General features: G+C 46.1%; 1 protein-coding gene across 1 annotated transcript in view; it reads left to right on the top strand.

Moving 5' to 3' along the window:
• The first annotated feature begins 2,506 nt into the window (after positions 1-2,506).
• The window catches only part of LOC136749763 (inactive rhomboid protein 2), a 28,211-nt gene continuing 19,091 nt past the window's right edge, over positions 2,507-11,626 (top strand). The window contains exons 1-2 of the mRNA XM_066704282.1: positions 2,507-2,656; positions 6,062-6,188. Coding sequence (XP_066560379.1) covers positions 6,185-6,188 — 4 coding nt within the window. The 5' untranslated portion in view covers positions 2,507-2,656; positions 6,062-6,184. The remainder of the gene's footprint in view (positions 2,657-6,061; positions 6,189-11,626) is intronic.

Here is an 11,626-nt window from a genome sequence, read left to right as displayed (position 1 = left end):
TGTTAGGAATTGTACTAACCGACTGTGGGACCTCCCAGAGACAGGTGTATTTAACCTGAAATCATGTGACACACCTTAATTTCACAGAGGCGGTCTCCATTCAATTAATTACGTGACATCTAAAGACAATTGGTTTCAACACAGCTCAATCAGGTGTGTCATAGCAAAGGGAGTGATTACTTATGCATTCAATTATTTTCTGTTTTGTATTTGTAATTAATTTAGAACAATTTGCAGATTATACTTTTCACTTTGACATTATGGACATTTTCTGTGTTGATCAGTGGCAAAATCTCCTGATTAAATCCATTCTGATTTCATGTTGTAACACAATGAAATATGGAAAAGTCCAAGGGGGGTGAATACTTTTGAGAGCCACTGTAGGTGTAAGCATGTCAGAAGCAGTGGTACTGCAGTATGTGGGTTAGTGGTGGTACGAGTAGTGTATGCAGGTTACAATCTGATGGTGTGTAGTGGAAGAATAAATCCCTTCTATGCGTAATAATACGTTGACACTTCCTAATGCTCTCACTGAAGCTTATAGCACTTTCATATAATCATGCATCTCTTCTGTGTGTTAGGATGGTGAGCTGTGCGCAGGGTGCTGAGAAGGTCTAGACCTGGTCTTGAAGGCAACTGGCAGGGCCATCACCAGAACAAATCTAACGAGGGAGCATTCGGTTTTGACGGGGGGTCAGGTTAAAATCATCGGTTTGAGACGCATGGATTTACGGGACTACAGTAACACTATAAGATGGGAGTCATCATGAGAGTTCAACTTATACACCAGTAATATTCATTACGGAGCACACAGTAGGCCAACAATAAAAATACACAATACAAGAACAGCAGACCACACTCTTGGAACCTCAGACACGATCTCTGGCCCGCACAGCCTGTACCACCCATTACAATTTCCTTATGCAAACTACACAACCAAGCATGCTTACGTTTTTCTAGCTGGACAGTAAGGGCGACAGTTCAACATTTTTCGATTAGATTAAGATTGTGATTAAATCGCTGCTTAATAAATTAGTTGGATCAATACACAAATAGGTCTTAAAACTTTCAAAATGAAACTAAATAAAATAAAACATTTACTGTGCTAAAGTGAGATATGTACCTGGGAGATGTGCTTGTTTGGGCTTTAGTCACGGCAACAATTACAAAGACAAGTGGGCTGATGTTAACAGTTGGTCCCCCTCATATGTGGCAACTGGTTCTCCGTTGTGAAGCAAAGCCTTCTTGAACCCTGTTGAACCAGGGCTGCGTTTTCACTGTCTGACCACAACACGACCAGGTTAGGCCACCTTTGACCAAGAATGTGTGACCGGGACAAGAAACATAAAGGCATTTGCGATCATTCAATGCGTGGTGTTGCCGTTTCAGGTCTATACAAGGTGTGCCTGTCGCTGTGGAATCTGTAGCAGACGTGCCCAAGTCGAAGGCCACCCCACGTTACTGTGTTTATACAACGGTAACCTCACTACATCTGTGTTTTTACCACAGTGCACCACACCTTACAGTTTGAAGAGTCGCAGACATCGAGAGAGAGATTTACCTCCAATCAAAAGGTTTTTATTACAAGCAGCTGCAAGGAAGAGGTTCAAGAGGCTACAAACTACAGGCACTTTTATGCAGACCAGACAGGAGAGAAAGATAGCAGGACCCACATGTCTGTCCTGGGATGAGTGTCAGTTCGGTTTCTGCCTGACAGCTGCTCAGGAAGACCCATATACAGTCAAACCAGGGAGCATTAAGGCATACATAATGTTTAATATAAGGGGAGGTTGTATGATGTATCAAGCCCAAATTGCTGGAGAAAACTGGTTATTATCAGACCCTGTTCTTCTAGGTATCAGGGCTGAGCTATAGCACATTGAGACAGTGAGACAGTGACCTTGTTTACACAGACACACAGGGAAAGAAATGCAGTTCTTCACTGTTACATGGACAAAATGTACTCCCTCATTATTTCCAGGGTACACCACAGGTCTGTGTATAGGCCTGTGTGTGTGTGTGTGTGTGTGTGCTTTGCGAGACCTTATTTGAATGCTAAGCGGGTATCCTGGCCATTTTCAGCGCCACAGCGGCCTCGGGTGGTGGACGTTATTACAGCACTCAAACTTCCTAAACAAAAGATGGTTGTTTTTGTCTTTCCAAAGCTCATCACTATTGCACACGTTTGCACAAGAAGCCACATGCGGCCCCTGACTTATTTCCTTAAGCACTAAGCGACGTGCGCCACACATGGAGGCCTATTCCTGCAGGACGGTGGACGTCTGCGCTCACAGGTGCCACCTGAGCAGTGACACGGCATGGCACTTGTCGTTGACCTTACAGTCGCAGAGGATCTGCAACGAAGACACACACACACACACACACCCACCTCTCCGCCAGCATGCAATCACAACCTGGACCCGCCTCAGACCCGGAGCAACACGCCTCTCCTTCAACTAGCAAAGACCCCCCCACCTCGCGCAGGTAGGCCTGCCCGGCCCCTCCCGGAGAGCGCGAGACAGGAAGTGCCAGCGAGTCTCCCTCTCGCGCCGCCCGCGGACGGCTGCCCTCGTGCGTCTTATTGTCATCATCATCATCATCATTATTTTTAATACCATTCACTAAAACTGACATCTGACAGTCGAGCTAACTGCGGGTGAGTTTGTGTCCTGTTACTCTGTGGCTTGCATTAGTGAGAGCGTCCGAGGGAGCGGGGCAGGGTCCTGCAACTTGTTTTCCACCAGTGCTGACCTTTTGCGTGTTTGTTTCCCTTGTTGCTGCTGCTCTTGATGAAGGTGCAGCAGGAAAGCGAAAGGGTTTCACTCGATCCCGGCGGAGTCGGGGCACCTCCACCTGCGCGCAGGTGCGACCAGGCAGCCCCGCTGGCCGGCCGTGTCTGCGCCTGTGCGCTGCGGTGGTTTAGCTACAGAACTACACAGGTGCTGCGTGTGTTGTACGTGCTGATCGTGCAATGGGGTTTAAACGTCGGAATAGTTTGCACGCCAGGGCCAGCGCTCATCCCCCGGGTACACGTTTGCCCGGGCGCGTTTCCGCGTGTTTCCAGATGCGTTTGTGTAACAGAGTTTGTGTAGCGGGGTTTGTGTAACGGGGTTTGTGTAGCGGGGTTTGTGTAACAGAGTTTGTGTAGCGGGGTTTGTGTAACAGGGTTTGTGTAGCGGGGTTTGTGTAACAGGGTTTGTGTAGCGGGGTTTGTGTAACAGAGTTTGTGTAACGGGGTTTGTGTAGCGGGGTTTGTGTAACAGAGTTTGTGTAGCGGGGTTTGTGTAACAGGGTTTGTGTAGCGGGGTTTGTGTAACAGGGTTTGTGTAGCGGGGTTTGTGTAACAGAGTTTGTGTAACGGGGTTTGTGTAACAGAGTTTGTGTAGCGGGGTTTGTGTAACAGGGTTTGTGTAGCGGGGTTTGTGTAACAGGGTTTGTGTAGCGGGGTTTGTGTAACAGAGTTTGTGTAGCGGGGTTTGTGTAGCGGGGTTTGTGTAGCGGGGTTTGTGTAACAGGGTTTGTGTAGCGGGGTTTGTGTAGCGGGGTTTGTGTAACAGGGTTTGTGTAACAGGGTTTGTGTAGCGGGGTTTGTGTAACAGGGTTTGTGTAGCGGGGTTTGTGTAACAGGGTTTGTGTAACAGGGTTTGTGTAGCGGGGTTTGTGTAGCGGGGTTTGTGTAACAGGGTTTGTGTAGCGGGGTTTGTGTAGCGGGGTTTGTGTAGCGGGGTTTGTGTAACAGGGTTTGTGTAGCGGGGTTTGTGTAACAGAGTTTGTGTAGCGGGGTTTGTGTAGCGGGGTTTGTGTAGCGGGGTTTGTGTAACAGGGTTTGTGTAACAGGGTTTGTGTAGCGGGGTTTGTGTACAGGCAGTGGTATTCCTGGAACTTCCGCCCAGCCCCCACGCTGCCCCCGGCCCCCCGGCCCTCTTCCTTCAGCTGTGTGGGGATGTGAAGTGCTCTGCTACGGCTGTCTGCTCTCTAACAGGCTCCGCTCATTGCAGTTGCAGACAGGACACATGCTTTAAGGTTACAGATGCAAAATATGAGTACAAGTCCGGTTCTTTGTTTGTCTTTCTCCATTTCAAAATGGTAATTGCAAGAGGATTTGTTTATGCAATTGCGCCCGTTTGCTGAAGACCGGGAGGAGCGTTATTGTGGGCATCTGTGTCATTCAGATTGAGCAATTGTGCTTTCCTGTTGAAGAACATGAGATAATTGAACAGTAGCCTTTTTTATGCAATGACATTACTTTGATAGGGTGATACGTGTTTACGACGCCTATAAAGTGTAGCCTGGAGCCCTGTGGTGTCTGCTACAATGGCATTGTCTCTCAGCCTTCAAGTGCAAACTTCTCTGTCATGCTCTTTGCTTGGTAGGGCAACAAAATGAAGATCAGAGTCAAAACCTCTGCTCAACGCGCTGCTTTTACATCTCCTGTTATCTCTCTCACCCACGTACGGCCCGTGTGTGCCTTAGACATGTCAAACCACCACAGCCTGTGAGGTGTTAGAGCAGGCTTCTCAGAAACCTGGTGCAGCAGAGCTTCCCATACGCACAACACCCACCGCATCTTCTGCTTGCGTCTTGGGGATTCTGTGCCGCCGGTGTGACCCTCGGCTGTGCCCCAGACCGATGACGTCAGAGATCTAGAGTGATAGAGGAGTGGGATTTTAGAGAGTCAAGATTTTGGGCGTCGTGCTGGAAGACACCTGCTTCCGTGGCAGGGATGCCGAAAGGCCGTTAAACCACAAGACATCTGCAGGCATCGTCTGAAATGCAGCAAAAGGGGAATATGACATTGCATGAAGTGTACGAGACTCTTGATAATGGAAAAAACTACTTTTAAAATAGCGTGTTTATCAACTGTTTTGACTTTGGTTTCAGTACTGCTTTTCAGCGAGGTGTTGGCATTGATGGATTTTGTAAAACATTTTGGACCAGTGAGTGTGTGTGTGTGTATGTCTGTGAAAGAGAGCTATGCCATTGTCTACCTTTGATCCAGGCACACGTTTGCAGGTCCCACGCGAGGGAGCATTTGGATGTTATGAATGGGTTATATTGTCCACATTAATTCAGCCAGATCCAGAGAGATCACACTTTTGAGATGGTCAAGTAGGCACATCTGTCCCCCACATGGCTTCTCTGTTGGTCTGTTCCAACTTTCCATTAAAACACACACACACACACACACACACACACACACAGGTTTTGAGTGAGTGCTGTAATGTCTCCTGTGTGGCTCTGTGTGACTTTCTTACGCAATTCATGCGTTCAGATTTTTGTTTTCTATGGTCTCTGTACTGTATTATCATTATAAGTTGTAGTAGCGACAATCTTTATTCGGATCCTAGCATGACTGGACACCAGGCACGTGTCGGCTCTGACCATTTCCTCTTTCTAAGCCTGTGTTTGCAATTCAAACATGCCGTGTTTGCTCTGTATGTCAGCGCCGTGAATGACTCGACAGGAATGGCGCTCCTGATCCTGCAGGTCTGTGCGTGCCTAGGACCAGACTTTGACTTTGAATTTCCCTGAAAATATTGAGTTCCCTCACCGTATTGCACTTCATATTTGATTTATGAGAGCTCCAAAATAGCACACTGACCCAAAACAATTAGCTATTTTGAAGGTCTAGTGTGGACGTCCACCTTTTCATGGAATCACCCTTCTGAACTTAAAATGTCAAGTATGCATTAATGGCTGGTTTCACAGGCCTCGGTTAGCTCGACTCTAGGGATACTCTCCCTAAAATAACAGTGGGTGGTCCATGACTAGTGTCTTCATAAACTGCTAATTAATAAATAAACTTTAATGACTATCGTTATCATTGTTGCATTTCTTGGTATGAAATCGCCCCTGTGTGCCCTTGGTTGGAGTTTTCATTGTCTTCTTCACCCCAGAACTGTCTTGATGTCTTGGTGTTCATGCCCAACAAAAGCAACATGGTCATGAAGAACACTGCCTTAAATTTGAGCCCTGCGTCTGAACTCTCTTGTAAATACTTCCCCTCGTCACAAGTTCTGCTGTGCGCTGATGACCGAGTCTGAGTCACTCTTGTTTTCAGGATCTTGATGAAGTGGATGCACGAGGTGTGGTGATGCAAGGGGTTAAAAGAGGCTTCCTTCTTCATCTGAGGAAACTTCACTGCGAAGCCTGAAGTTCAGATACAGTCCTCACTGAGACCAGGATGGGTGAGTGTGGGAATTTATAATGCGTCATTCATAGGGATAGGCAGGTGTGTGTGTGTGTGCTGTTGAATTGTAACATACAACATTGTAATGGCACATTGCTCCTTCAACAACAAAATGCAGAAGTGTCTGTTGTTTGTGCTGAGTTGTGAGCATCACTTTTTTTATTTTTTGCTTTCAGTTTTGTCATTGTTGCTCTGTTTGAGGTTCAAAAAAGGAAACCATTTGTGGCTGTTCTGTGCCGAGGACAGATGTGTAAAACCGATCGGGCTCGATCTGGGAATTGTGTAAAGGGAGGATTTGAAGATTGTAGTTGTGAACTGACGTCATGCTGGGAAACCTCTGCCTCGTATTTGCCCCTGTGGGATCCTCCAGGATGCTCTCTCGTGCCTCCCTTCCCTCCCTGGTGGTTTGCATGGTTAGCTCGGTGTCTTGCGGCACAATCTATGTGCACATACTTTGTGTACGGTGTTCCAGCCACGCCCACCTTCACACGAGGGTGGATACGGTTGGGAGAAACACCTCCAGGTCTAAACCTGTCAGAAAAAGTCACGCTCCACAGGAAGGACAGTAGTCAAACACACACACCGAGACGGCTGTCCCTTGTGGGAGATCCTCTGGCACCACAGGCTTGTGAAGTCCTGCTCTGAATCACAGGGTGGCAGCAGACGCCACACATCGGAGTCCTGCCGCCCCTCTCTGTGGATCGGGATTCGTGCTCATTCCCGACAGCTAACTCAAAGCCCTTCAGTATCGAGAGATTGTGTCCGCTGCTTTGTCAAGGAAGGGAATTTAAGGCAGGTTGTGTTCTTTGGGTGGGTCCGATTTTTCTTTAACGCTGAATGCTGTTAGAAAATGCGGTAACATGTCTGGGCCCCATTACTGCCAAGATGTTTTTGCGATATCTTGGATAACTGTGTGTAGAATGAGATTAGTGTTGGGTACATACAGGGCCTGACATTTATCCCAGCACAGAACACCTCTGGGATCATCTGTAGAGTGTTTGGTTTGTTGCACTAGAAAACCTCCATAGATTAATGGCATCATACTCCTCTGGCTTTCCATCAAGAGAATCACAGCAATCGTTAATTCCCAGATTAGGTCTGTTAAATACGTTTACAGTCTTTCAGCCTAAGTAAGAAAAATCTCTTTAGCATTGTTTCAATTCTTTCAATAACTGACCTCCTGTGATCTGCTGTTTTGTTAGGTAGTTGGAAAAGTCCACCCATTAGTGCAAATCCTCTACAACCTCAGGAGCCTAATTGCCCCCCTTTTGAATGTGTTGGGAACTCAATCTCAGCGCTGCGATTTCCTGGAAAGAGTTCTGTAACCTCCTGAGACTCTCGGTGGAGAACAACAATTGTGAGTAAGGACAAAAGCAACCCTCTTCTAACACAGAGGGTAAAATCAGATGGCTTAAAATTAAAGCCACAGGGCCACAGTGGGCACCTCCGCTGCCAGCTATGCTGGTCTCGCACATTGAGCTCTGTAGAAAATCCAGGAACCTCGAAAGAGAAAGATCAGTGTCTTCCTGTGTGATGTTGCTTCTTCTCACGAGGGACAAGCGGTTTCTTCAGGGAATATGACTCGCGACTCAACATACCAAATAAGCGTGTAACTAAAACAAGACGAGGTGACTCAGTTATTGGAAATGGTAAACATTTCCGTTTTCCTCTCTGTTTATGTCTCATTCCAGTATCCAGCGACTTGCAGGTGGGTTTTTAGCCACAAGTCCTGTTCTCTGAAATTCCCCTTTCTCCCGTGCAGTGAGATATGCAGCGATGGTCTGAGAACAAGGACTGCGTCTATAATGTGTGCTGCTCTGCTCAATAGAAAGTGTTCATTTCTTTGACCGCTAAGGTGGTTTTTGCACCGATTACAGGAATAACAAGTGGTCCTTGAAGCTCTGCGTATCTCAAGGGAGTGTCCGAAGGGGATTTTGTTCCTGTGGGTTGTTTTGTCCGTCCTCGCTCGGGGTTTTCACATCAGAGCTCACGGTTACACAGCTGAGGGAACTGGTGACTGAAAATGATCTTTATCTTATTCTGACTGGAGACCAACCGCTAAGACTGCCAGATGGATCTGGGCTCTCTAGACCAGAGTGGAAGAATTGCCACCACATTGACATATGGTCTTAACTGACCTTTTTTATTGAGAGTGAGTTTATTCATGTGTCTATTGTTTTTATTAATTATAACTGACAGTCATTATTTTCTCTTAATGTTCTGCCTGTCCAATGTGTGGTATGGAGGGTGATCAGTGCCAAAATTAAGATGAACATGAAGATGATTATGAAGACGAACATGAAGAGGATTATGAACGTGAACATGAAGATGATTATGAGCACTGGATAGGACAATAAGTGCACTGGTACCGCCCACCAGCTCTGATTGACAGAGTTCAATGTTTTGTCACATCGAAAAAAAAAATACAAGAGACGCTACGAAATGTAGAAGCACATTGAGAAATGTGAATAGCAAAGAGACAAACGGGAAATAAAAATATACATGTTGAAACTAATGAATGTATAAATACATGTTGAAATAAATAAACAAATAAATAGATGAATACATAAATAGATAGCCCTAAATGTCCATGTATTTGTATAATCGTGTATTTATTTTCTCTGTGTATGTATTTAAAATGTAAGCTCTGCATACTCTGAAACCGTGTAACTCCATGATTTTTAAAAAATATATATATATATATATACCTAAAAAACATCTTCCATACATCATAATTCGGACCCAAAAAATACCAGTCTCACAGTCGTGCGCCTTAACCACTACTCTGGAGCCTCGCTAAAGGAGCTGCGGTGAATCTGCATTGTGACGCGGGAGAGCGGGGTTCGAGTCCCGCCGAGTTGTTACGTTATGAATACAGCCTTCCTATATCTTTATGTATGTGTTCTATAGCTCCACAATACATTGTATAAAGCCTAAAATTATTGCAATAGAGTAAAATCTAGGACTTAAACTAACACCTCCCTTTATATATAGATACCATGTGAGCGAGCAGATGTGTCTCTGAAAATTTTCCCGAATAAAAACAAACAAAACACAATATGGAAACTATTCAGTGTTAACTTCCATTGAAACACGTCTGTCCGCCATCGCTCTGCCTCTGACTTCTGACCACTTTCTATGGCAACATTTTAAAAGCGGACAGTCTGCATCTTCATCTTCATCAGTGGTATTTTTTGGGTCCAAATTATGATGTATTGATGATGTTTTTTAGGTATATTTATTTATTTATTCGTCTATTTATTTGTTTATTTATTTCAACATGTATTTATACATTCATTAGTTTCAACATGTATATATTTATTTTCCGTTTTGTCTCTTTGCTATTCACATTTCTCAATGTGCTTCTACATTTCGTAGCGTCTCTTGTATTTTTTTATTTTGATGTGACAAAACATTGAACTCTGTCAAGCAGAGCTGGTGGGCGGTACCAGTGCACTTATTGTCCTATCCAGTGCTCATAATCATCTTCATGTTCACGTTCATAATCCTCTTCATGTTCGTCTTCATAATCATGTTAATAATCATCTTCATGTTCATAATCAGGTTCATCTTAATTTTGGCACTGATCACCCTCCATAGTGTGGCAGGGGTCCTTGGTCATTTCTATGCCGATTTTCTATTCTACGTTCTCCATTATACACTTGTAACAGTTATTGGCTTACTTAGTCAAGATTAACACAGCCTTTTGTTACGCAGGGACCCTTCAAACCAAATTGTCTGGGCGTCTCCAGGGCCAGTCCACTATTGGTGCAAGACGACCCCACTTTAGGTTTCCAAAGCTTATCGCACAGAGACAGAAGCGCGATTTCAGAACTTGCTCTCTGTCTGAAGTGCTGTGAACAGGGACGTACAACTCCGTGGAAGTGCTTTGTGCCTTCACCGTGCACGAGAGAGTGATTCCCATTACTGCCAGTGGTTTTATTGACCAATTTCCATCTGGCACGCATCCAGACTGGCCTAACTGTCTGCTGAGGGAGGCTGTGTATCGAGCCGCAGCATTCAAAATGTAAAGAGCATTATCTCGGCGATCGTTGACTGATCATAGAGGCGTCCCGTGAGGTGTTTTTTAAAAGATGTGTATGACTGAAGTGAGGGCATTCGATTCGATGTGGTCATCAATGCCATCAGGTTGAAAAGTTTGCTCTGCGTTTCCCCTTCAGATTAATGTCAATAATATACACCGATCAGCCATAACATTACGACCACCTGCCTAATATTGTGTGGGTCCCCCTTTTGCCGCCAAAACAGCCCTGACCCGTCGAGGCATGGACTCCACTAGACCTCTGAAGGTGTGCTGTGGTATCTGGCACCAAGACGTTCGCAGCAGATCCTTTAAGTCCTGTAAGTTGCGAGGTGGGGCTTCCATGGATCGGACTTGTTTGTCCAGCACATCCCACAGATGCTCAATTGGATTGAGATCTGCGGAATTTGGAGGCCAAGTCAACACCTTGAACTCGTGATTCATCAGACCAGGCCACCTTCTTCCATTGCTCCGTGGTCCAGTTCTGATGCTCACGTGCCCATTGTAGGCACTTTCGGCAGTGGACAGGGGTCAGCATGGGCACCCTGACTGGTTGCGGCTACGCAGCCCCATACGCAACAAACTGCGATGCACTGTGTGTTCTGACACCTTTCTATCAGAACCAGCATGAACTTTTTCAGCAGTTTGAGCTACAGTAGCTTGTCTGTTGGATCGGACCACACGGGCCAGCCTTCGCTCCCCACGTGCATCAATGAGCCTTGGCCGCCCATGACCCTGTCGCCGGTTCACCGCTTTTCCTTCCTTGGACCACTTTTGACAGGTACTGACCACTGCAGACCGGGAACACCCCACAAGAGCTGCCGTTTTGGAGATGCTCTGACCCAGTCGTCTAGCCATCACAATGTTGTCCTTGTCAAAGTCGCTCAGATCCTTACGCTTGCCCATTTTTCCTGCTTCTAACACATCAACTAATATATCCCACCCACTGACAGGTGCCATGATAATGAGATTATCAGTGTTACTCACTTCACCTGTCAGTGGTCATAATGTTATGGCTGATCGGTGTATATACAAATAATGTGCTCAGGGCTCAGGCCCCACATTTTTGGCCAGGTGTCCCAGTGGCTGTGTAGGGGTTCGTGAATTCAGATCTGCATGTTCAAGTAAACCATTGCACTGATCTCATCTTACCTCGGGTTGCAGTGCAGCAGTGCTGAACAACGCCTGGCTATAGAAAGCCCTCCTGTAATCGAGCTCTAAAGTTCTCCATTAGAGCCTCCCTAGAGCTGAGAGAATTGTGCTAATTTGGTGGAGGAGGGGAGGAAAGGAGGCAGGGAGAGTCGGGAGGAAGGCTCCCTCGGGGGATCATACCAGCTGTCTGAGCACAAGGGTGTGGCGATCGATATGGACTCCCCAGCCCAGCTCAGCTCAGC

Source organism: Amia ocellicauda, chromosome 5, assembly GCF_036373705.1.
Source record: "Amia ocellicauda isolate fAmiCal2 chromosome 5, fAmiCal2.hap1, whole genome shotgun sequence".
Classification (NCBI taxonomy): domain Eukaryota; kingdom Metazoa; phylum Chordata; class Actinopteri; order Amiiformes; family Amiidae; genus Amia; species Amia ocellicauda.
Note: the sequence above shows the minus strand (reverse complement) of the source record. Positions and strands in the feature narration are given on the sequence as shown.